General features: G+C 42.7%; 1 protein-coding gene and 1 long non-coding RNA gene across 2 annotated transcripts in view; one reads left to right on the plus strand and one right to left on the minus strand.

The window, feature by feature from the left end:
• Positions 1-25,309, minus strand: part of MTMR7 (myotubularin related protein 7) — a 93,382-nt gene that overhangs the window by 19,153 nt on the left and 48,920 nt on the right. The window contains exons 6-7 of the mRNA XM_053578731.1: positions 23,542-23,676; positions 12,379-12,511 (exon numbers count right to left, since the gene is read on the minus strand). Coding sequence (XP_053434706.1) covers positions 12,379-12,511; positions 23,542-23,676 — 268 coding nt within the window. The remainder of the gene's footprint in view (positions 1-12,378; positions 12,512-23,541; positions 23,677-25,309) is intronic.
• LOC128576523 (uncharacterized) lies at positions 782-24,374 on the plus strand. Its single transcript, XR_008377410.1, has 3 exons — positions 782-975; positions 7,436-7,548; positions 24,121-24,374. It is a non-coding gene; the product is annotated as an uncharacterized LOC128576523 (long non-coding RNA).

A 25,309-nucleotide genomic window follows, 5' to 3' on the forward strand; every position in this document is an offset into this window, starting at 1 on the left:
GCCAGGCTGCCCATGACTGCCCTGTCTGGACGGTGATAGGTTAGCAAAGGTATTCACACAACACGTGGAAGGTGGATGTGAAGTGGCAGCGTTTACACTCTGCAGGGCCCCAGCCCAGCACTGCTGAAGTCGCCTTCCCACTCCAATCTGTCCCCACTGCCTTGCCTCAAGCCTGGCTTTTCTTCCCGAGTGCTGCCTGTGCCCTCCAGGGACCGCAGACCTCCTCCCACACGGAGCAGCCACCTTCCTCAGACATCACCAGCTCCCTCTGCCGTCCTTCACTGGTGACTGTCCTCTGCTCCTCTGGCCACCTGCTCTGCACCCGCACGTCCCCTGAAAACAAAGCCCCTTTCCCAGACCACTGCTAGTCAGCAAATGAATAAAATAATACTTATAAGCATTATGCTGGCATAATGATTCCCCAAGGTGGTAGGCATAATACACATTTTATTATTTGGTCATCCAGCACAGGGTCCTGGGAGAAAGAGGGTGTTTGACTCCTGTAAAAGTGAAATCTGAGGAGCAATTAAATTAAAACACAAAGTGATAGACAGCAGATCTCAGATACAGGTCTTCTGACAAATCTAGCGTTTTGGCCACCACACACCATGGCTACCTTGGTGCTAGTGGGGTTTTATTTTTAAAGACAAGGTTTTGCTCTGTTGCCCAGGCTGGAGTGCAGGGGCCTGATCATAGCCCACTGCAGCCTCCAACTCCTGGGCTCAAGCGATCCTCACCGTGGTGGGTTTCACTAGAAATAATAATAATAGTAAAACTTAAATACCAAATGCCAGACATTCTTCTAAGTGCTTTATATATTAGCTTTTAGCTTTTTTATTACTCTAAACATCATTATCAGGAAGGCACTATGACTATTCCCATTTTGCAATACAGGGTGAGGCTGAATAGCTGGTCCAAAGTCTCCCAGCTGGCACGTGGTGAGGCTGTGCTCTTAATCTACGCTCTCAATTTCAGGTATGTTTCCTTTTCATAATTCAAATAATACCAGTCTAAGTACTTCCTGGCTCCCAAATACTATCAGCTTACAGATTATGCTTTCTGTCCCTTCAAACATTGCTGTCCTGTGAGAGCCACTAGTCACCTGCAAGCACTTGGAGTATGTCCAGTCTGAACTGAGATGTGCTATAAGTGGGGCATATGAATTAAAGTTTTAAGACTTAGTTCAGAAATAGCATAAAAACTGCCTCATTAGCAGCTTGTTATATTGATTATATGTTGAAATGGTACGATTTTACAAATATTGGGTCAAATAAAAAGTATAAGGGCTGAGCAGAAAGTACCCAGCCATTGTTAATATCGTATTTCACAGGACATGGCTGGATACTTTCCAGACAGCTTTCATAGTATTAAAATTAATACTCCTACTTCTTTTTGCTTTTTTGAGCATAGCCACCAGAAAAATCTAAATTAATAAATGTTGTCTGCACAAGTCTGTGGCTCATGTTATATTTCCATGGACAGTGCTGATTAGATTGCTGATCAGAAGCATTAATCTGATCAGAAGACGTCCAATGTTTTTGCACTTGTAGCTCTAAAGTAAAATTTAAAACTATGTACCCTCTGACACACCCTGTAATAATGTATCATCATCATAAGATTGCGGGTGTGGCAAAGGGTGTGTTTTTCTTTTGTAAGGTAGAAAAAGGGAAATTAGGAAAGGAAGGGAGCTGGCTTAAAGCCTGGCCAGAGGGGCATCCTAAGGCTGGTCATGTAACTGTAGAAAGGAGGACATAAACACATGATCTAGAAGCCTGTTCCCATGAAACAACGTACCCAGGGAGCACCTCAGAAAGTTCTCCCGTGAGCTCAGGGGCACGTGGACCCAGGCTGAAGACAGACAGATGTGTCTGGTACAAAGACCTAATGCCAGGCCCTAGTGGAAACAGCACTCCCTGCCTTTCTGACCCAGCCTGGAGATGTGTCCCCTGGTGACAGAGTCCAGCAGTACTGGGCAGGCCCTGTAAGTGGCAGGCTCACACCTGCCTGTGCACAGGCCCTGAGACAGCCCAGCAGGAAGGGTGGCAAATTCCAGCACCCCGGCGCGCTCACCACTCCCTGGTGCCTGCTGTTCTTTCTGTCCAACCCCAGGCCCTGACCCAAAGCGTTCACTTTATCCTAAAACACACACATTCCACTGCTTGAAGTTCCAGGACTCAACCAATTCAAACCTCCACAGTTAATATTCTCCTGCGTTTTTTTTTTTCACCAAATACATCAAACTTTCAGGTTGTTATTGTAGATTGTAGGGCTAGTTAGTATTCTCGTTTATTTCCAAAAGTCCAGGCAGCCCGAGGAATATCTTGGCACCCAAACTCTGAAGCTCAGCCCAAGAACAAATGACCCTTTTCACATTCTCTTCCCACAGGGCATGGAAGTGACAGCGAGTTTAAAAATAAAGACACCAGGCTTTCCAGCTAACCTGGATACAGAGAGGAATGGACAGCTCACAGAACAAGGTCCTAAACCCTCCAGCCAGGGAGAACGTCCCAGGCTTCCTCTCTGGTGTAGCTCGCACAGCAAGAGCATGGGCCTCCCTGGCTGTAAGCTCCTTCCCACACTAAGAAGGGCTCCTTGTTTAAAAGTCCTGTTTACGAGAACATTAAAATTGCATATGCTGAGTAAAGTGACCCCAGCAGACTTTCAAGCACAGTTAACATCTGAGACGGTGCTTTTCCCCTTCATGCTGAGCAGCAGGGTTGAACGCACAGAGCTCCCTGGATGATTAATACGCAGGGACAGATGGGGGTACGCTTGAGACTGAAACAATTAGCACCTGGATTTTTAAATATAAAACTGTTGGGTCTGTTTGGATAAACTCAGGATAAGGTAGAAACACTGATTTGTTCACTCTTGTTGCCAAACCCAAACCAATATTTACAAACCATTTTGCTGAACAAAGTCCGTTTCAGCTGACATCAGAGGCATATGCCACAAATTGCAGAGAACTGTACTCACGAACCAGGAGTTGAATACCTAGCTCTACCGATATTTGTTTTATATAATAGGACAACTGTATCCCATAAACATACGTAAGCCACAATTTTAAAAAAAGAAGATAAATAATTTTAGAACCTGAGGAAATGTGGAATTTACTTAGAAAAAAATAAACCTCACGTGACCTTCCTTTGGTATTTCCTATGCCAATCTTATTTTGTGTCTCAGTGAAAGTACAAAGAAAGACTCCATTCGTACCCTGTTGAATTGGGGTTTCTGGCACCCTAAGACTTAAAGTTGAAATATGCATGGCCCTCTCTTAATCACCAGCAGCCACACACAGGAGAAGACAAGACCAATGAAATAGGCTTCAAAGAACTGGCAAAATGATAAATTTTCCTTCACTGAATATCCCAGAAGACTAAACCATTTGAAGAGGATTTAATTATGGCCTGTAAAATGGAACTGTTTCCTTAAGCCTGCATGAGTCCACCATGGTGACGTGAAATAAACTTCTGAGCTTGGCTGAGAATTGCATTCAACTTCTTCATGGTAGGGGTACTCCCCTTCCTGCCTTCCCACCTTCCCTCCCCAACTAACACAGCCCTTCTTCTTCTTCTTTTTTTTTTTTTTTTGTTTTGAGACAGAGTCTCACTATGTCACCCTTGGTAGAGTGCTGTAGCATCATAGCTCGCAGCAACCTCAAACTCCTGGACTTAAGTGATTCTCTTGCCTCAGCCTCCCAAGTAGCTGAGACTATAGGTGCCCACCACAATGCCTGGCTATTTTTCTGTTGCAGTTGTTGAGCTGGCCCAGGCCGGGTTCAGACCTGTCACCCTCGGTGTATATGGATGGCGCCGTAACCACTGTGCTATGGGCGCCACGCCCACAGGCCTTCTGTCTAGAGAACTCCCCATTAACTGGAAAAATTCACTCTTTAGCTTCAGATTAACTACTTTCCAAGGGGTAGCTTCTCTACATGACATCACAGGACTGAAGATTATTCTTTAAAACATTTCCAACTCTGTTCCTGATGACACTTTCTGGAATTTCTACACAGTTCATAACCCTGTTTTCTTTTAAAGAACTTGATGCTCATATAAAACAGTAAGGTTCAGTCAAGTCTAACTTCTATATACCTGTTATTGGTGCTTGAGTTAGCAGCATAGAAAATGTGTGTGTGTATGTGTGTGTATCCAGGTGCTAATAAACACGTAGGAGTGTATGTAAATGTATATGCACAGACATACCAACATGCTCCAGAACACTAATTACCATTGGCCTAAAGAAAACCCAGCAGCAGCTTTACATGAGAATGTCCCATCAGTGTTTATGAAGGTGAATTTTTTGCCCACAGATTCATAGTGTAAGGGGTAACCTGTGCTGTCTTAGGTTTAACATGTGGTAAGGACGTAAGACATGAATATTAACTGCTGGACAGCGTCTCAGGTTACAAAATCAACATTCATAAATCAGTAGCCTTTATATATACCAACAGTAGTCAAGCAGAAAAAACAGTTAAGGGCTCTATTCCATTCACAGTAGTGCCAAAGAAGATGAAATATTTGGGAGTTTATGTAACAAAGGACGTGAAAGATATCTATAAAGAGAACTATGAAACTCTAAGAAAAGAAATAGCTGAAAATGTTAACAAATGGAAAAACATACCACACTCATGGCTGGGAAGAATCAATGTTGTTAAAATGTCCATACTACCCAAAGCAATATACAATTTTAATGCAATCCCTATTAAAGCTCCACTGTCATACTTAAAGATCTTGAAAAAAATAATACTTCTTTTTATATGGAATCAGAAAAAAACCTCAAATAGCCAAGACATTACTCAGAAATAAAAACAAAGCAGGAGGAATCACGCTACCAGACCTCAGACTATACTATAAATCAATAGTGATCAAAACAGCATGGTACTTGCACAAAAACAGAGAAATAGATGTCTGGAACAGAATAGAGAACCAAGACATGAATCCAGCTACTTACCATTATTTGATCTTTGACAAGCCAATTAAAAACATTCAGTGGGGAAAAGATTCCCTATTTAACAAATGGTGCTGGGTGAACTGGCTGGCGACCTGTAGAAGACTGAAACTGGACCCACACCTTTCACCATTAACTAAGATACACTCTCACTGGATTAAAGATTTAAACTTAAGACATGAAACTATAAAAATACTAGGAGAGAGTGCAGGGAAAACCCTTGAAGAAATTGGTCTGGGCGAGTATTTTATGAAGAGGACCCCCTGGGCAATTGAAGCAGCCTCAAAAATACACTACTGGGACCTGATCAAACTAAAAAGCTTCTGCACAGCGAAGAACACAGTAAGTAAAGCAAGAAGACAGCCCTCAGAATGGGAGAAGATATTTGCAGGTTATGTCTCCGACAAAGGTTTAATAACCACAATCCACAGAGAACTCAAACGTATAAGCAAGAAAAGAACAAGTGATCCCATCGCAGGCTAGGCAAGGGACTTGAAGAGAAACTTCTCTGAAGAAGACAGGTGCACGGTCTATAGACATATGAAAAAATGCTCATCATCTTTAATCATCAGAGAAATGCAAATCAAAACTACTTTGAGATGTCATCTAACTCCAGTAAGATTAGCCCATATCACAGAATCCCAAGACCAGAGATGTTGGCGTGGATGCGGAGAAAAGGGAACACTTCTATACTGCTGGTGGGAATGCAAATTAATACATTCCTTTTGGAAAGATGTTTGGAGAACACTTAGAGATCTAAAAATAGATCTGCCATTCAATCTTATAATTCCTCTACTAGGTATATACCCAGAAGACCAAAAATCACATCATAACAAAGATATTTGTACCAGAATGTTTATTGCAGCCCAATTCATAATTGCTAAGTCATGGAAAAAGCCCAAGTGCCCATCAATCCACGAATGGATTAATAAATTGTGGTATATGTACACCATGGAATATTATGCAGCCTTAAAGAAAGATGGAGACTTTACCTCTTTCATGTTTACATGGATGGAGCTGGAACATATTCTTCTTAGTAAAGTATCTCAAGAATGGAAGAAAAAGTATCCAATGTACTCGGCCCTACTATGAAAACTAATTTATGGCTTTCACATGAAAGCTATAACCCAGTTACAACCTAAGAATATGGGGAAAGGGAAAAGGGGGGCGGAGGGAGGGTGATTGGTGGGATTACACCTGCAGTGCATCTTACAAGGGTACATGTGAAACTTAGTAAATGTAGAATGTAAATGTCTTAACACAGTAACTAAGAAAATGCCAGAAAGGCTATGTTAACCAGTGTGATGAAAATGTGTCAAATGATCTATAAAACCAGTGTATGGTGCCCCATGATCACATTAATGTACACAGCTATGATTTAATAATAATAAAAAAAGGAAATTTGATGTCAATTAAAATCACATTACTTTTTGATGCTTAAAAAAATATTAACTGCTGGAGTGTGTAAAGCTTTACAGCAAATAAAAATGTGTGACAATTATTATACATTCCATCTACCACATGAGAGTACTGGGCTTGATGTTTTCCTAGTACTGAATCCTCCCAACCTCCATATCTACAGAGAATCATCTCCGTTGACAGAGGAGGAAAGGGCTCAGAGGCTAGTGGCACAGCAGGTACACTGGGGTAGGAGCTGAGGTCCCTTGACTCCTTTTCCATTATTATTCACTACAAATAGAGAATAATTAAAAGCCAAACAGAGCCAGGATGAACAGGAACTGAACTGAAGGTAGGGTTTAAGGGGTGATAAAGTCTGAATAGGAAACTCAAAGCCAGTGGGAATAGACTGGAGCCAGGGGGTTGAGGATGTAAGGTAGAAGGCCTGCAGGAAGGCCAGGGATCGCGTTAGACTGAGATGCTGGCAGCCAGCTACTGAAGAGCCGACAGGAGCAGCACAGGCCGCAGGGGACGCAGGGGTGTGAAGCATTCCACACTCCTCACCAGCGGAGAGAGCTTCCAGGACCAGCACGCGTATCAATTTGAGACCATATTGTCACTGGCAAGCAAATACTGGATTACCAAACCCCAACAATAGCCTTGTGGAAAAACAGCCGGTCTTGTCACTAAAATTAGCCGTATCTATCTTTAGTTTCATGGGATATGCTTTCTTTTACAAGTACTCTTTTCATAAATGTCCTAGTTATCCAAAAACATACCACCGTGGTTTATAAAATATAAGACAATAATTCCGAGGGTGAAATTTTTCATCTTTGAATCATCTCAATGAATTGCAAAATCAGTTATAAGCAGGAGAAAAAAAGCCATTATCCTCTCACTAACTCACTGTTTTCTCTCGTCCTTTTCTTTGGTAATGACAAATAGTTTTTGGCTTTGACATGCAGTTAAAACCTCCTGGACTTGCCCAGGGATAGCCCTCTGTGAGAGCACTGGTAAGCAAGCAGCTTCTCTTCTCTCTGCTGGGGAAATGGGTTCCTGTTTCAAAGTTGATTACTTCTGCTTGTAGGAAGGAAGGAAGCGCTTTCCTGCCCAATGCCTCGCATGTAGATCACCCTCAACGACTGCTGGATGGACGTTTGAAGGTCAGAGATCACTGTATGAAGTGCTTCCCATAAGCAGGTATTGTGCCCAAAGCCCTCTATACGTTATCTACCACGCAGGGTATCCTAACAGTGCATTACTAGGCCATCCATAGTTGCACATCCAGTAAATAATCAGGCTGGGATCCATTCCACAGACATGTCCAGGAGGGCCAAGCTCTTCCCTGTGGGTTGTTGCTTAGAACTGACTGTCTAGGGAAACCTCATGCAACACCACTTGTTTCTGATAACAAGAAAAGCCCGATAAGCAGAACGTTCACTGCAAAGCCTCAAGACTACTCTTCCTGAGTGATGCTCTCTACTCCCACTTTAATGAGACAGGTTTTTTTAGGTGGAAGCCTATCCCATGGTGCCAAATTTTGAGGGAAAAGGACCAGACCTTAAGGCCATTCTTGTTTGTTCCATCCAGTTTCGGGAAATTAATCATGGTAAAAACTCAGAATATAAAGAACTGAAAAAGGATTAACCTTTATAGCCTTTTATTAGCTCATCATATCTGGTAGACCTTCATTACATAAATTTGTAGGGAATGTGATAGGAAATGCTTTCAAATGAAAAATTTATATGTGAACTATCTATAAATGGTTGAAGTTGTCTATTTATTCCGGGTTGAATTAGCCATTATCCCATGAAGACATGAGGTAGGGAAGAATGTATCAAATAAAAAGGCCATTTGAACTATTAGCCCCAACCTCTCCTCTCTGAGCAGAGATGAGTATTTTGTAGACACTTTGGAGATGGATGTGTTAAGGACTATCCACCCCACCGCAGACTGTGCCCAAGGCAACTTGCCTCCAAAATGGTGCCATCCACAACATACCCCAAGTTCTCTGCTTTTAACCATCCTTTCTACACCTATTGAAGACTCAGGCCTCATGACCTTCACACAGAACATAGAAGATACAATCTCTAGAGCCACCTGACTTTGCCACAAAACATTCTTCACAGTCAATGCCTACGATTTCAGAGGACATAACAAAAAAAAGTGATTCAACCTGTTAAATAGATCCCAATCTCTTAAAGTGAGTTTTCTCACTTCCTTTCGCTCAGCACTGCACAAGGTCACTGCCCAAACTGCTGAACTGACACAAGCCTGTGCTCCAAGTCCTCTGGACCCACGTCCATCTGATCTGCTCATGGCCAGCCTGAGGTTTATGTCTCTGTAGAACAACTTGCTGAGAAAACGCCCACAAGGCCTGACATGTTTATTAAATCATTTTTGATGAGCTTATGCTGAGTAGACTCACACTGTATCCTGAGGCAAGCATTGACACAACTCTGAAAACTGCGCTCTTCTTCCATCCATGTCTTTTGAATGAAGAAAAAAAGAAAATTCTTCCTGAGAAAGCATGGGGCCTGTCAAATACCCACCTGGCTAACTGGATCCGTCTACAGCCAATCAACTTATCCTTTTTATCCAGGACTCCTTTTGCTCCCCAAGAGAAAGCAAGTGTAACTTACATTAGAAAGCACTTTGTAGTTTTAAGATACCTTTTTAATAAGTCATGAAGTAAACAAGGAAGATATATTATTTACCTTGTTTTACCAACACAGAGAATGAGATTTGTTCACGTTTACTCTGGGACTAAAGCGAGAACCCAAATACAGGTCTTCACTCACTTAGGACAGGGCACCTTTTACCCTAGTCCACCACCTAGCAAGGCAGTGAAGCCTGGTGGCCAAGAAGGTGGCACCTGCACTCACACTAATTAGGTAAAAATGTGGGTTCCACCACTTGCCGCTGTGAGTTTGCACAAGTTTCTCAGCCACTGTGCCTGAATTTCCTCACCTGTAAAATGTGGGTAAGAGGAGCTACAACATGATCGCAGAGAGGATTACTTGAGTAAATACATCCTGAACATTTTGAAATGTCCATACATTGTAATCCTTCCACTATTATTGTGAAAATCAAATGCATTTGTTTAAGTGAAAATATAGAAGAAGTTCCGTAAGATGACTACCCATGGGACTTGATAAACTGGTCGACATACAGAGGTGGTCAACATAAGGAACTAGGCCTATTGTACATTGAACATAGGTGATGCCTGTCCAGTCTATGCAAATTGGGTAAAAAGTAGTTAGACAGAACCACACAATGTCCATCAATATTAGTCTAATATTCATGTGGAATCTAGGTATGAAAGTAGTCATGGAGAGAAACTGAAATTTTCTAGGCAACATGGAAAAGAGGGCCCAATGATTGAAAAAGGAGGATGTCCCTGCCATGTCTTTCCCATAAGCACCTGCCAACCTCGAAAGTGGATTCATTCATTCGTATTCAAGCCTAAGAGGCATCACAGAGCAGCATCTCAACAAGAGGTGACAGTGATTCCATCACCCCTCTACCTTCCTCTCACTGGCTTCCCTACTGAACACCAGGGATGCCTCAGATGCAAAGGTTCCACCTAAGCCGATGACAATTTCCTTAGCCTTGGAGAGTACAAATTGTTTCAATAGAAAAGAAAATACAGAGTCTCCTTGTAGCATACTTGAGGGAAAGTCCACTATCTATATGATCAAAAGGAAAGCTACTATGAAAAACACTCCATAAACTGCAAAGTTGCCATGTAACTGAAAGGTACCATTTTATCTCCTTGGGAGGTACAAATAGCACAAAAACACAGGTACTCTGGTTTGGAATTTATAAATCAAAGTTAAAATTAAATAAGCTCTACTGAAGGACCTACACAGGATATGAACTTGGTCCTAGATTTCAGTTTATGATGAAATATCCTGCAGCTCTTGCTCACGGACAGAGCTGCTTGGAGCCAGAATACAAACAATTTCACTTCTCTGTTATGCAGAATCTATTGTTATAACATCCACGACCATGAGAAGAACACATTGAGGAAACTAATAATCATGAATGAAGAGTGGTATTCTTCTGCCTACCAAGTGACTAGCAGTACAAACCTTCAAATCTCTTTGATGCCAAGGGCAGCTGTTTGAAGGATAAAAAGCCTCAGAAGGTTGGTCTGATTGCAACATCTCATCACCAGCTGCGCCTCCACAATGGTTTATAATTTACTTGGTAAAAACAGATAGTCAAACATTGGTCACGTCCCCTGAAAGGCATCCAGAAAGCTGTCCTTGCTTATTGCACTACATAGCTGGGAAAGTTATGTAGAAGTACTGTGATCCCTTATGAAATAGCTGCCCTCCAGAACTGCCAGGGTGTCCTTGAGAAAAAACAGCGAGTCAGAACATAAGCGTAAGGGAAGGAGAAGAAGTTCCTGATGAAAAACCAAACAGATGCCAATTTAAAAATGAAACCCAAATGTACATGTTGTAAGTGCTCTCAGGAACAACTTTCCTTACAGAAGAAAAATTCATTCTCAAAGTCATCTTATGAAATTACTAACTGAGAAATATAAAGCATATCAACCTCAGTGTTTTCTAATGATTCTGATAATGTTGAACATTCATCATATTGAAGTTAGACTTCCTTTTCAATCACAATTTTCTGACACGTGAAAAGCACAGATTATAGCAGGATTAGCCAAATTGCCCATAATAATCTCCACAAGTTCAGGAGCTTCAAACAGTCATAGCCAGGGTATTGTCACTGTGACCCAAGATACCACAATTATGTGTAGAAATAATATGGAGATAGCTCTGGGGCTCTGATATTTTTCAGATGCAGGAAGAAGTTTCTTCGCCATTTAATGCTCAATTTTAAAGTGCTTGCAACTGGTGGGCAAGACGGCCATAGCTAGAAGGAACCACAGAAATTGTTACTTTTATACCAGGTAACAGAGACCCAAAGAAGTGAACCGATACGTTCAAACTTTCATAATGACTGAGGTGAACCAGGAAGTTCAGGAAAGAGAACGGAAATGAGGCCTGTGACACTCAAGTTTCCCAGCCCCAACATTAGGTTGATCTGATCATATGGAGAAAAACAAAAGCAAACATGGATTCCTGGAAAAAGTAATTTTCCTTTGTCCCTCTTCATTCCAGACCCCACCTTTCCTATAAAGACAGCCTGTTTCCCTCAACTCAGCTCCATCCCAGCAGGGTTCTCCCCGGAAGTGCACACACAGCGTTCACAGCCAAGGCACAAAGCTGTGGCTTCTGCGGCCTCTGCTTTCTCTCCTCCGTTCCCTCTAGACACCAACTCTTCCTTAGTCTTTTATGATCATGACTATAAACAGTATAAAGATAAAGCTGGTTTTGCTTGAAATGCAGAATTTCTGCTCATTGGCTTATCACTGGTTAGGCCGTAGGAATAATTCCCCTATGCTCCGTAATCTGTCTTTTAAATTTCCTTCCCACGTGAGTGTCAGACTTGCCATCTTGCGGTGCTCACCGCTGAGTGTGCGAGTGTGTGTGGGGGGTGGTGGTGGGGTCACATGTGCGTGTATTGCAGCATTTGTTGCTGTTCATAAATGAGGGTCGGGATCTCCCACACCCTCCCTTCCAATGGCGATTCAGCAACTTAAGGATATAGTTTACAAACCTGAGCTTCATACAAGGACAGCTGGTTATTTCTTCAAACCTAAGACTGCTTGATCTCCAAATGGCTTTGAATGTGGTTCAAACTAACATCATGAGCAAGAAAGAAAATTATCCCTCTGCGCTTTGACCTTACGTGGTTAAGTAGAGAGTCCATGACTGCAAACCACCAACTGGGAAAACTACTTCCTAACAACACAAATGAAGTAAGAAAAGGGCTGTTTAATGTTTAAAGAGTCACTACAGTATGACATTCTTCCCAACTTATCACACCTATGTAAACAGCATTGGAGGGGAAAAAACAATTTTAAAATCTAAACACTATCTTATTCCATTTTGGCATCAAAATATTTAAACACTTTCATTGAATGCTGTGCATAAGGAAATGGTTTACCTTCCAGCATTTTCTGCAGACTGTTCCTCATCACATGGATGTTCTCTATCCCGATAAATTGAAACTTGATATTGGAATAATTGTCTTCATTCTCATAGCCTTTCCCTGCAGCACGATTTGCCATTGCATTAAGCTGCAGTGGTCAGGAAAACAGAACAATCATCAATTATATTCAGGACATGAAACAACCAAAACACTTCATGGACACCCACAGAACCGTTCAAAATGATGTGCAGAAACATACCATCCCTTCAGTCGGGGAACACTGTACCGACTTGAGTAGGTTCCAGCACTCGTGCTGAGCTTATCCTCAGCAGCGTGAATTTGTTGGTGTGGCTGGCATCTTCCTAGCTCAGAGGCATTCCATAGATAAACCCCTCTGGAGATGCCTCTTGCAAGTCCCTGTCAGAGGTGCCACCCTGGATGTGGAGGTCCATGACAGAGCCATGTTGCCCCAATTTAATACCACATATTGCAACCTGCAGATTTGCAGAAGAGTATCACAGGAACATCTGTCAACAGGAGGCCCTACAAGTCACATTTTTGTACCTTCAGTAGGATATTGCCAATAAAGGTGTTATCAGATAGGGATGGATGTGTCATTCTAATTTGTCCACAAGGGTTTCTCCCCCACTTACCCAAATAAACCATGGGCAGGAACTGCTGAAGGAAACGCAGATGCTCTATCTCCTACAGCCGCCTTATTTAAATCTAGAGACCTACTAAGTGAGCTTTGGACTGTTTTCGTTTTCATAATTTTGCATACAAAAAGTTGGCATCTCCTAGTGCAAACTGAGTTAAATGATAATGGACTTGAAGAAATTTATTAAACTCAAATTCTGCCCTTGCCCTGTGTAGCTAAAATCAAGCAGGGGACGAGTCCTGCTTTAGCTGGGAAGTGCCTAGGTTTCTAGCATGAATAAATCACTGCTGATACTCCATTCTTGCTGTTTTTACTAAGTAACTATCACATCCTAGAAAACAGTATCCACTGACCATTCTCTTCTGCCCACAAAGGTCAGCAGAGATCTCCCAGGCAGAGAACCTATGCCAGGACTCACCACCAGAAAAAATATCTGCTTTTAAGAGCACAATACAAAGCAGTACTTTTCAAAAAGCTAAATTAAAATAGCTGGTTAAGTTAAAAACACACATTTTCTTTGTCCCAGATTTTCTTACTTCTGAGCATCTGACAAAGTTAAAAGTACCAGCACATAAAAACAGATGTTTGAGAATATTTATTACAATAGTTTTGCAAAACCCATGAATATCTCAATAGGGCAATGGCAGGATAAATTACAGTTTATTCATGCCCTGGACTACTACCAGACAGCACAGAGAAGGGCAAAGACCCTTCAGGATGTATACCTGGGCTCCCCGACTTACAGTGGGGTCGTTTCCCAACAGACCCATCATAAATCGAAAACAACGTAAGTTGAAAGCGCATGGCTGACTGGGAGCTGTGCTGGCTGCCGCTGCCCAGCATGGCAAGAGAGGTGCAGTTTCTACCAAATGTGTCTCTTTCATGCCTTTATAAAGTCAAAAAAACTGTAAGTAGGGGACTCTCTGTATACAGACTTGGAATTGGCCCAATGCATTAAGTGAAAAGACCAAGTTGGGCAATTTTTGTAAAAGCCGTCCATTTTTTGTAAAATAAACAGACTTACAGAAATGCATTTGTGTTTATACTTGCTTACCAGAATCAAATGCGTGGAAGAAGACAGTAATTTGGCAGCAGTTACAGCAGAAAGACAGAGGGTGGCAAGTGGCACAGGAACACCCACCCATACCCTACATCCCTTCACTATTAGAAGTGAAAGTTTACAAAGTTTTTAATTTGAATAATAGGAATAAAATGTATTAGAAGGGAAAAATAAAATGGCAGAGGGCAAGATGTTGCCACAGGGGCTCAGGCGGGCAGCCACCTCACTCTTCTGTAGCCGTCCTGCTCCACAACTTAACTCATGTGACGTCAGAGAATAATTGTCTTACCACAACAAGTAAGTAAACGAGGTGATGGATGTGTTCATCAGTTCAATTTAAGCATCTCCCATTGTATATCAAATCAGTACACGGAACCTCATAAATGCAACAGTGTTCACAGTTATGGTTTAATAAAAAAACAAAATAAAAAAGCAACACATCTTCTCAAAATCAGCGTGTACTTCACATAGTGAGCAGAAGGTGGCAATATTTAATCTACCATCCAAAGTGTGGTTTCTCACGATTTCCACCTACTTTACAGAATCTAGCATGATAATGTGAAAAAAGCTGAACCCTAAAAGCAGGAAATGTGGTCTTACAATTAACGAAAATTCAAGATGTTATTTTGGACATTAGATAGATAGATAAAAAGATATAGCATCCCTTACATAAATAATTCACTCTTAGTAAATCAAATTTGGTCCTCTGCCCTTTTGGTTGAGAACTCCATGTCACTTTAGCTCCTAAAAATTCTCAAAGAGATAAAGCTCTACAGGTAAGTGCATTCCAGTTTCAATTTATGTTTCAGAAATACAACAGACATGTGAAAAGCAGGGCTGCAAGATCACTTTGTTGTTTGATCATCTAGCCATCTTTGGGTGCAGATCAAGTTCATAAGTGAAACAAGAAGAACTCTGGAATTTCCCAATAAACACTCAGTGGTCATCCACTGCATACCAAGCAATGAACAGAAGAAAAGGATGACTGGGAAGCTGTTCTTGTTGTCTTCAGCTTATAATTGAGTGTGGGAGGGAAAGCGTGTGGTGCCAGGTAGGAGCTGAGTAAACAGTGGAGATGGTGGCCGTGGCAGGAGCTGGATTCTAGATTAGACCATCTGGCTGGGGATCAGGCGTAACATCCTGAGAGAGAGTGGAAACTTGAACTGGACCTTAACACAGTCTGCAAGGATGCAGGCATTCTAGATGAAGCAGAGGGGAGGTACAAGATCAAAGGTGCCGGCTGGTACCCATGAGCCTTCTGAGTTCAGTGGAAGGTTCAGATGTGGTTGCAATAGCAAGAGAAGAGGCCAGAAGGCACTTAAAGTCTTCTACAAACAAGCTTAATTAAGACATTTAAGGGGCGGCCCCATATGCCGAGGGCGGCGGGTTCAAACCCAGCCCCGGCCAAACTGCAACAAAAAAATAGCCGGGCGTTGTGGCGGGTGCCTGTAGTCCCAGCTGCTCGGGAGTCTGAGGCAAGAGAATCGCGTAAGCCCAAAAGTTAGAGGTTGCTGTGAGCCATGTGACGCCACGGCACTCTACCCGAGGGCGGTACAGTGAGACTCTCTGTACAAAAAAAAAAAAAAAAAAAGACATTTAAGCCAGGCACGGTGGCTCACACCTGTAATCCTAGCACTCTGAGAGGCTGAGACAGGTGGACTGCTTGACCTCAGGAGTTGGAGACCAGCTCAAACAAGAGCGAGACCCCATCTCTACTAAAAATAGAAAAACTAACCAGGTGTCGTGGCGGGTGCCTGTAGTCCCAGCTAATCAAGAGGCTGAGGCAAGAGGATCACTTGAGCCCAAGAGTTTGAGGATGCTGTGAGCTATGACACCATGGCCCTCTACCCAGGATGACAGAGTGAAACTCTTCAGGAAAGAAAGAAGGAAGGAAGGAAGGAGGGAGGGAGGGAAGGAAGGACAGAGCAGAGGATTTTAAGCAGGTTCACCTGAAAAACTCAAAGCTGACTTCGTGTCCACAACAGAGATCCTTGGGAATGGGGACAGTGGAGACACGCAGACTTTTAAAAACTCAGCGCTAAATGAGAGGAGGGGCAAAGAGCACAAGCTCCATGAGGGGCCGTGTGGGTCTCACTAAGGGCCACGGCCAGCTGGCACGGAACAGGTGCTCCATGAAGACTGACTGGCTGAGCCACCACACAGACGTCGGAAGAGGCGACCAAGTAAGAGACGACCAGGCCAGGGCTGTGAGGAAATAGCTTCAGATTCTACCCGAACCCTAAATCAGCCACCCCTATGAAAACTCTGCCAGTGCTCATTCTGGAATCAAGTTAAAGGTCAGCCAAGTCACTTCCTTCATCTTGGAGTCTCACATTTTAGCAGCTACATTTTATGCCTGATCTGACATGGTTAAGAAATGACAGTCATCCTCAGAAAGGAAATAGCAGAGGATATTAACAAATGGAAGAACATACCATGCTCATGGATGGGAAGAATCAACATTGTTAAAATGTCTATACTTCCCAAAGCAATCTACCTATTCAATGCCATTCCTATCAAAGTACCTACATCGTACTTTCAAGATTTGGAAAAAATGATTCTGCGTTTTGTATGGAACCGGAAAAAACCCCGTATAGCTAAGGCAGTTCTTAGTAACAAAAATAAAGCTGGGGGCATCAGCATACCAGATTTTAGTCTGTACTACAAAGCCATAGTGCTCAAGACAGCATGGTACTGGCACAAAAACAGAGACATAGACACTTGGAATCGAATTGAACACCAAGAAATGAAACTAACATCTTACAACCACCTAATCTTTGATAAACCAAACAAGAACTTACCTTGGGGGAAAGACTCCCTATTCAATAAATGGTGTTGGGAGAACTGGATGTCTACATGTAAAAGACTGAAACTGGACCCACACCTTTCCCCACTCACAAAAATTGATTCAAGATGGATAAAGGACTTAAATTTAAGGCATGAAACAATAAAAATCCTCCAAGAAAGCATAGGAAAAACACTGGAAGATATTGGCCTGGGGGAAGACTTCATGAAGAAGACTGCCATGACAATGGCAACAACAACAAAAATAAACAAATGGGACTTCATTAAACTGAAAAGCTTCTGTACAGCTAAGGAGACAATAACCAAAGCAAAGAGACAACCTATACAATGGGAAAGGATATTTGCATATTTTCAATCAGACAAAAGCTTGATAACCAGGATCTATAGAGAACTCAAATTAATCCACATGAAAAAAGCCAACAATCCCTTATATCAATGGGCAAGAGACATGAATAGAACTTTCTCTAAAGACGACAGACGAATGGCTAACAAACACATGAAAAAATGTTCATCATCTCTATATATTAGAGAAATGCAAATCAAAACAACCCTGAGATATCATCTAACCCCAGTGAGAATGGCCCACATCACAAAATCTCAAAACTGCAGATGCTGGCGTGGATGTGGAGAGAAGGGAACACTTTTACACTGCTGGTGGGACTGCAAACTAGTACAAACTTTCTGGAAGGAAGTATGGAGAAACCTCAAAGCACTCAACCTAGACCTCCCATTCGATCCTGCAATCCCATTACTGGGCATCTACCCAGAAGGAAAAAAATCCTTTTATCATAAGGACACTTGTACTAGACTGTTTATTGCAGCTCAATTTACCATTGCCAAAATGTGGAAACAGCCTAAATGCCCACCAACCCAGGAATGGATTAACAAGCTGTGGTATATGTATACCATGGAATACTATTCAGCCATTAAAAAAAATGGAGACTTTACATCCTTCGTATTAACCTGGATGGAAGTGGAAGACATTATTCTTAGTAAAGCATCACAAAAATGGAGAAGCATGAATCCTATGTACTCAATCTTGATATGAGGACAATTAATGACAATTAAGGTTATGGGGGGGGAAGCAGAAAGAAGGATGGAGGGAGGAGGGTGGGGCCTTAGTGTGTGTCACATTTTATGGGGGCAAGACATGATTGCAAGAGGGACTTTACCTAACAATTGCAATCAGTGTAACTGGCTTATTGTACCCTCAATGAATCCCCAACAATAAAAAAAAAAAAAAAAAAAAAAGTTATATACACTGGCAACTAGGAGAAAAAAAAAAAAAAAAGAAATGACAGTCGACGTTGATTCTGGCAGGAAGACTGGACCATATCCTTTCGATGAGAGCACAAGGGTCCTTTTCTCTCCCACCATGTATAATGGCTTAAATGCAGACCCTTAGTTTGGGGCACAAATAAGCAACTATGAGATGATTTGATTCCCTGCCACAACTTTCTACAACTATGCTAGTCAAAACCCTCCTTTCCCATGCCCTAAGGACATCTTGGCAGATTTAGTAGTCTTAGAATTACATTCAGATAGAAAATCTCCATCCAGCCTGATTTAAAATTCTAATCCCAGGAGTGATATGAAATTATCTCTTTCCCCCACTACCGGCCACTCAGATTGGCGTGGGGTTTGCACTGCTCTCTCCCTCCCTGGTTTCTTCTAGACCCATCTGTGTACTGTGGGAGGGACAGAGAAAGGACAAGAGAAGAGGTCCAGACAAAGCTGCCATTCTATCTTCGTTGGTTGTTGCCACCTTTCTGGTTGATACCAATAGACCATCACTTCCCTGTGCATCATAAACGCCCAGACGGTGCGTCTCCCGAGGCCTGTGTGTGGGTTCTTAGAGATGGAGAGCACACATCTCACTGGCATGGGAGCTCCACTTGCCTTGAGAGTATTCCAAGCCCCTAGGCTTTCCCTGCCACACACCTGACAGTCACATGCAGCTGGGGATCAACTTCCTTCCTCACGACCACTTGACCCACAGGCAATTTCTCCATCCTTGTCCTGTCAATGCCAACTGTTCCACGGCCACCAAACTCTGCCGTCTCTCTCCCCTCTGCTTATTGCATGGCCACAGCCACATCTGTGCACATCCAGCCAGAGGTCCTAGCTTCCCCTCTTTGAAGCATTCCAAATCTTCACAAGTGAGTTTCTCAGATGCCCCCTTCATGGGACCCTGCCAGTAGAAGCCACCTAATCCCCAAGCTCAGAGAAATGGGAAAACACTCCACATGACATCCTGTTACACAACCAAAAACTCACTGAGGTGGGGAAATCAGAGGGCAGAACCAGAGCAGTCTCTGGAGAAGGAGCAAGGACAAAGGGCTGAGCGTCACCGAGGCAGGGGCCCGTCTCCACCTCTCCCCTTGTCTTCATGGCTCAACAACTCCTCCAAAGCTGCTGGTGTCCACAGCACAACTGGGAGCTCTTCTTGCTCCTCTGGCCCTGGCCTGACTTCTCATGAGCTCGTGTTGGGCTCTCCAGTTTTACTGGGGTTGTGTTCAGAGGTGTCAACCTTCCTGGGCCTCAGTGGCTCCACTAGAGAATTTTTGTTCACAGGGGGAAAAAAAACATCATGGTGAAGCAGAAAGAGCCTGGGCTTGGGAGTCTGATAAGCCTGGATTTGACCCTGGGCTCTGCCCTGTGCTGTGTGACCTTGGGTGAATTACTTAGCCTCTTTAAATTTAATCCCTTACCCATGAAAAGAAACAAAAAACCCCTCCTAATTTTCAGGATTCTTATAGGAATTAAATGAGAAGGTGACTGGCATTTTTATAAGCTAAGCAAAGTCCCAGAACAAAGGAATGATAAAGTCATGGACAAGCGTGCAATGAAATGAGGTATCCATCATTTTGTAATGCAACAGACACTGCATCAGCACCTTTTCATATTTTCCCAATGCACCAAAATCCAGCAGGGATATATAACCTCAAGGGCATTTTTTGGAGTGGATTTTCAATACATGCTTGAGGACCTCCCAATCATTTCATGTCAACAGAGATCCAGAAAGCTTTCATCTGAACAGGTGGCTCAGGAGGCTCTTATGTGGATCTAGTGTCGCTCAACAGACAACTTCCCTTTTTCTTTAAACTAACCCTTTTTCTTTAAAATTAAACCTTGGAGCAAACCTGAGAAGTGCCCAGTCACCACCATCCACACGTTCTCTGGCAAACATCAACTCCGTCTCCTGGCTACTACCAGGGAGAACTATCACGCTCCAGAACAAAATAATCTTTAAAAGAATGAAAGCTCTAAGCAAACAGTTTAAAACCCATGTGAAGTGCATGCGTGTGGATAAATATGGGAAGAGGCCATGGGGTGTACGAGACCTCAATTTTCTTTAATGGATCAGCATCAAACTTCTTATCTCTGAGAGTAAACACGCTTAGTGCTAAATATACCCTTCACATCAAATCCCCTGGATTAATTTATTTTAAATCTGGAATATGCCTGGCTCTACAGCTGGTGCATTTCCTAGAAGGTTTACATAACATGGTACAAACTTGGATCATTGGCCCTTAAATTAGTAGACCAATCTGTCTGCCTTTATCTACACTGGGAAAAAACAGGATAGGAAAGAGCTCCCCGGTCTCCACTCAGTAAATCCCTTGCCTTTTCTTTCTTTTCTTTCCCTGCCATGTTTTCAGTGCATCTGTCTAAGAAGCAGGCATTCATTCAATCACATATAACTGTCAGGAAATTCAAAACAGCTCCACCTTACAGAGATACGAAAAAGATGAAGACAGGCGGTCAGTGTCAGAGGAAAGAGGTTAAAGCCTGGCCAGCCAGAGGAAAAGCACAAATTAAGAGAGAACAGTATAAGTCAGAGATTTTCTGGCATCTTTCAAGTGAAAAATCTTCAAGCAGAGAAGCTAATTTTTCTCCCAATTTGAACCTTTTACTTGAGTGTTGTGCTTTGAAAATGTACTTACAAGGAAGGGACCCTTTACATCTAATCCACTCGAACATGAACGTGACCTGATTGTAATACACGTATCTATGACATCCTCAGTCTCCATAACTGATCTGCATACTCAGATGTGAAGTAGAGGGGACTGTTCTGAGGTCAAGGGTATGAGGGGGCCACTGATCTCACACCAGGAGAACATCACAGTCAGTGATCCAGGGCATGAATCACCATATTTGGTGACATGAAGCTCAGCAAAAATTACCAGGGTGTACCTATCCCAAGGATAGTATCTAATTCTCATTTCTCCTATCACCAATGAATACAGACTGTGTCCATGATGACCCAGTCTTAAGCGACTTGAGCTACTAGTACTATTCTCTTCTTCCTATTGTAATGTTTATTCCTTACATCCTTTTTTAAATAACTTCACTTACCTACCGTTCATGTCATATAATTTGCTCACTTACATGTACACGTCACTAGTGTTTCGTATATTCACAGAGTTGTGTGACCATTTTAGAGAATACTTCCATCACCCAAAGAGAAATCATCTACTAATTAGCAGTCATTTCACCATTTCTTCCCAGCCCCTCAGCCCTAGGAACCATCAGTCTACTTTCTGTTGCTGTGAATTTCCCTATTCTGGACATTTCATATAAATGTCATCATATAACATGGGTTCCTTTGTGACAGACTTCTTCCACTTAACATTCATAAGGTTCATTTACGGTGTAGTATGTATCAATATTTCATCCCTTTTTATATTCCATTGAATGGACATACCGCATTTTTGTAGAGTCATCTTCAGCTGATGAACATCTGGATATTTGCACTTTTGAGATATTATTAATAACAAACATATATGCAACTTTTTATGTGGACGTTTTCATTTTTCTTACTTACACTTGTGTGCCTAGGAATGGAACTTCTGGGTGATACCGTAACTCTGTGTTTCACATTTAAGGTCCTTATGCTCTTTTAACCTTTTTGTGATGGAAACAATTTCAAATTGTAATTTAGAATATAAAAAAGTTTCTGCAAATCAACCTCTCACCCACCAGAAAAGCCATGTGAACAGTTTGGTGTACATCCCCCCAATCCCCAATTTTTTTGGGTGTGATTACAACATACGTAGTTTCTGCAGCCCGCTCTTGCTGCTCTGGCCTCCTTTCCATTTCTATACCACATGGACGCACAGAGCTGTGTGTGCGTCCTTCTCATTAGTCACAGGTTCAGGGACATTTTCATGATTGGCTAGAAATTACAATGGCAAATATGTGGAATAAAGGGCATTTCACTCTGTCCTGTGCAGTCTAGGTACGTGGGGGTGATTGTTTCCATGTATTCACCATTACATTCCTCTGGGAGCTCCATTTGTTGACTTGTTTTGAAAGAATTAGGTCTAAGGAGCTGAACCGGGAATTTTATTGGACCTAACAATGATTTTCCTTTAAAAAAAAATGTAGGCTCAGTGCCTATGGCTCAAGCGGCTAAAGCGCCAGCCACATACACCAGAGCTGACAGGTTCGAATCCATCCCGGGCCTGCCAAAAACAATGACAACTACAACCAAAAAAGAGCTGGGTGTTGTGGTGGGCTCCTGGAATCCCAGCTACTTGGGAGACTGAGGCAAGAGAATCGCTTAAGCCCAGCAGGAGGTTGCTGTGAGCAGCGACGCCACAGCACTCTACCCAGGGTGATAGCTTGAGGCTCTATCTCAAAAAAAAAAAAAATGTAAAGCAGAATGGGAGATAAGTGTAAAATCAACTTGGCATACCCCTCTATGACTAAATCTGTTACCTCCTATTGGTTGTTTTATTAAATTAGAAAATTAATACATTAATACATGTGTAATTATAAAATAATGTATTTTTTTTAGAATTCTTTATTGCTCTTGGTAGAGTGCTGTTATGCCACAGCTCACAGCAACCTCCAACTCCTGGTCTTAGGCGATTCTCTTGCCTCAGCCTCCCGAGGGGCTAGGACTACAGGTGCCTGCCACAACGCCGGCTATTTTTTTGTTGTTGTTGCAATTTGGCTGGGACCTGGTTTTAACCCGCCACCCTTGGTATATCGGGCTGGCACCCTACCCACTGAGCCACAGGCACTGCCCCTAAAATAATATTTTTCTAATGATAGATATGTAGAAAGTTCTCCACCTCCCTAAATCCTACCCTTTCCTTTCTCCATGGAATCTTACTTAGTGTTTATCCCTGCATACCTTTTCTATATATTTTTACATACATAGAGTTTTTTGGACACAAATACTATCCACTTTTTTTGTAATGTTTTTTGATTTAGTGTTATAGTTCATAAATCTTTCTAAGTTGTAGATAGATCAGCACAAGCTGAATTTGAAAAAGTACCTCCTAAGCATTGAACTAGTAAACTTCAAATTATCAGAGCAGCAAGGGCTGCTTTAGAAACAAATTAAATAATAATTTTGTGTGATTAGGAGAGCAACCTCCAAAGTTAAACCGCACTCATTTATTGTGCACCACTCTGCACCCAGCACAGTGCCAGGAGCAGGGGAAATAGAAAATGTACCTGAGAGAGTCAGAGGCTTCGGGAGGAGCTTGGCCGTCCAGGAACCAGCATGGTAGGAGCTCGATGCTGGCTGTGCCCAGAGGGGCAGCCCCTTTGCAGAGGAAACAACCAGAGCAAGCCATGGTGTCTGTTAGGCTTCATGACTTGGAGCTGCAAAGTCAAGCACTGAAATGTCGACACTTACTTTAGGCCGAGTGTCTACGACGTAAATGAAGTCGCTTCCTGGATTGGCCTTCCTGATGGCCTGCAGCATCTGCTCGTCTTCCAGGCACCGGGCGCTGAAACCGGACAGGGGCTGGCTGCTCCGGCAGATGGAAGCCTGGGGGGGAGGGTCACATCAACACAGCACCATGGCCCATCACCCAGCCCTAGAAACAGGCTCTGTGTACCTCACAACACTGGTGCATTTACGCCTCACACCAGCTTATGAAAATATGATAACGCTTCCTGGAAATCAAGATTTTTTTAATTTTTACCTTGGGTCAAAGACACCACCAGTGGACAAGGAGTTTAAAAAGTCTCCGTGCAAGACACTAGGAATGTATGAGGATGTGTAGATAGGATCTAAATCATGAAATTTAAAACCATTTAAATAATCTGCTTTCCTCCTCACCTGGGTACTGTATCATTTTCCTGCTGAAAGTGGAAATGCAAAATAAATAACTGTTCTCCTAAAACTTAACACCATACGATCAATAACAAGACTGGTAAAAAATATACATATATATATATATTTTAATGCTTCTCTTTTTTTTTTTACTAGCTCATTTAAAGACCCAAAACCAATTTTAATGCTAAATGGGAAGTTTTTGCTGTGATGAAGGCCCAGGTTGCCATTAGGATTGATTCATAAGGACAGCAGAGGCACCCCTCTGCTGACCCGGGTGTGCTCAGAAGCAAAGGGCTTCTTGGGAACCGACCTGCGCTCTACCCTGCCAGACCCGGAGCCTGCAATTCTCACAGGGCGCACTGCACTGTCAGGCAACAGGCAGAACAGCAGAAATACTTCCCTGAGCTCCGAACAGGTGAGTAGAGATTCAGCCTTGCAGCTATAAAACCAATGCTTTTGTGGCAAAGTACTTTTTATAGATTGAGGCTTTATTTTAACATTTAAATTAAACACAAATAACCCAGTAACATTCATGAAGAACTCAAAGCATCTACACCAGCTTCGTTTGATCTTTTTTATCCCACAGCACACTTGAATCTATACACTTCCACGGTTGATCCAAAAAAGTAAAAAAAAAAAAAGAATATATTTTCCTGTGCTTTGAACTTCTTTCAACAATAATTTGATTAATGATCTGTAAAAATGTTGGTGGCAGACAGGTTGAAAATCTGTGGCTCAGTCGGTAAGGCGCCGGCCCCATATACCGAGGGTGGCGGGTTCAAACCCGGCCCCGGCCAAACTGCAACCAAAAAATAGCCGGGTGTTGTGGCAGGCGCCTGTAGTCCCAGCTACTTGGGAGGCTGAGGCAAGAGAATCGCTTTAAAAATGTTGGTGGCAGACAGGTTGAAAATCCCAGCTACTTGGGAGGCTGAGGCAAGAGAATCGCTTTAAAAATGTTGGTGGCAGACAGGTTGAAAATCTGTGGCTCAGTCGGTAAGGCGCCGGCCCCATATACCGAGGGTGGCAGGTTCAAATCCGCCCCTAGCCAAACTGCAACCAAAAAATAGCCAGGTGCTGTGGCGGGCGCCTGTAATCCCAGCTACTTGGGAGGCTGAGGCAAGAGAATCACTTAAGCCCAGGAGTTGGAGGTTGCTGTGAGCTGTGTGAGGCCACAGCACTCTACTGAGGGCCATAAAGTGAGACTCTGTCTCTACAAAAAAAAAAAAAAAAAAAAAAATCACTGATCTACACTGACACTGCAGCTCCACGGGGCAGGAGAACAAAGGCCACTACAGTCAGTAAAGAAGGGAACCCTTCGGCGGTGCCTGTGGCTCAAAGGAGT

This window comes from Nycticebus coucang, chromosome 24, assembly GCF_027406575.1.
Source record: "Nycticebus coucang isolate mNycCou1 chromosome 24, mNycCou1.pri, whole genome shotgun sequence".
Classification (NCBI taxonomy): Eukaryota; Metazoa; Chordata; class Mammalia; order Primates; family Lorisidae; genus Nycticebus; species Nycticebus coucang.